This window comes from Diabrotica virgifera, chromosome 8 (assembly GCF_917563875.1).
Source record: "Diabrotica virgifera virgifera chromosome 8, PGI_DIABVI_V3a".
In the NCBI taxonomy this organism is placed as follows: Eukaryota; Metazoa; Arthropoda; class Insecta; order Coleoptera; family Chrysomelidae; genus Diabrotica; species Diabrotica virgifera.
In genome coordinates, this window is record NC_065450.1 from 173,468,348 (window position 1) to 173,469,631 (window position 1,284).

The 1,284-nt window shown below is 36.8% G+C and overlaps 1 protein-coding gene across 1 annotated transcript; it reads left to right on the forward strand.

Moving 5' to 3' along the window:
* Nucleotides 1-287: 287 nt before the first annotated feature.
* On the forward strand, nucleotides 288-952 carry LOC126889867 (ADP-ribosylation factor 6-like). The gene has a single exon (XM_050658552.1). It carries the CDS (start codon nucleotides 362-364, stop codon nucleotides 887-889), a length of 528 nt encoding a protein of 175 aa, XP_050514509.1. The 5' UTR covers nucleotides 288-361; the 3' UTR covers nucleotides 890-952.
* The last annotated feature ends 332 nt before the right edge of the window (nucleotides 953-1,284 follow it).

Genomic DNA, 1,284 nt, shown 5'->3' on the forward strand with positions numbered 1-1,284 from the left:
AAGCTCGAAACAAATGACAATCGATGAAAAGCCCTAACTAAAATGTTGACATATCTTCTTCTTCATGTGCCATCTCCTCTAAGAAGATTGGCAACCATCACGGCAATTCGCACTTTCGATACCGCTGCTCTAAAGAGATCAGCAGAAGTGCAATTAAACCAAGCTCTCAATTTGTTTAACCAGGAGATGCGTCTTCTTCCGCGACTCCTTCTACCCTGTAGATTTTTGACATATCTGTCAATGTCAGTAAATGAGTTTTCTGTCTTTTCTACTGACTTAAACTTTTTGTTATTTTTAAAAAGTCAAAAGTAAAAATGGTGTTATAAAGTATAAAGTTAGCAAGTTGCAATATTTAAATAAAATGGGGAAATTGATTTCAACAATTTTTGGCAACAGAGAGATGAGAATTTTACTTCTAGGTTTAGACGCAGCAGGAAAAACCACAATACTGTATAAATTAAAATTAGGACAATCAATGAGTACATTACCAACAGTAGGATTTAATGTAGAAACGATAACTTACAAAAACGTGAAATTTCATGTATGGGATGTTGGAGGACAAGAAAAGATCAGACTTCTTTGGCGACATTATTATACAGGAACCCACGGGGTGATATTTGTAGTCGATTGCGATGATAGAGAAAGGATCAACGAAGCTAGAGAAGAGTTTCACCGCATTATAAACGATAGGGAAATGAGAGAAGCAATCATATTAATTTTAGCTAACAAACAAGACATACCGGGAGCTATGAAACCCCATGAAGTACAAGAAATGCTTGGTCTGACACGAATTAGAGATCGGAATTGGTATATTCAACCCACGTGTGCTACTACTGGAGATGGACTTCATGAGGGGCTCACGTGGTTAGTGAGTAATTATAAACTATAGTAACCATATTGCGAGAATTAACAAACTTTTATAGGTTAAAAATAAATAAACTATACTACTGTTTTCTATTTTTTTCAAACCTGTGTACCTACCTATCCTGAGGACAGATTTTATACTCTTCATTTTTTTCTTTTTATCTTGAGGACTATGCACATTGCATTCTGCATTGTCAGGATGTCTGTGAAAGATAGTCTGGTCAAATCCGTATATGCGCACAGATAGTAAAATTAGAATCTACAAGACTTGCTACGACCGATCATGACATATGGCATAGAAGTAGTGTTGCCCAAAACCGGTCTTGGTCTTGCAGTCTTGGTCTTGTTCTTGCATTTTCGCAAGACCAAGACCAAGACCAAGACCAAGACCGCCTAATTTTAGCAAGACCAAGACCAAGA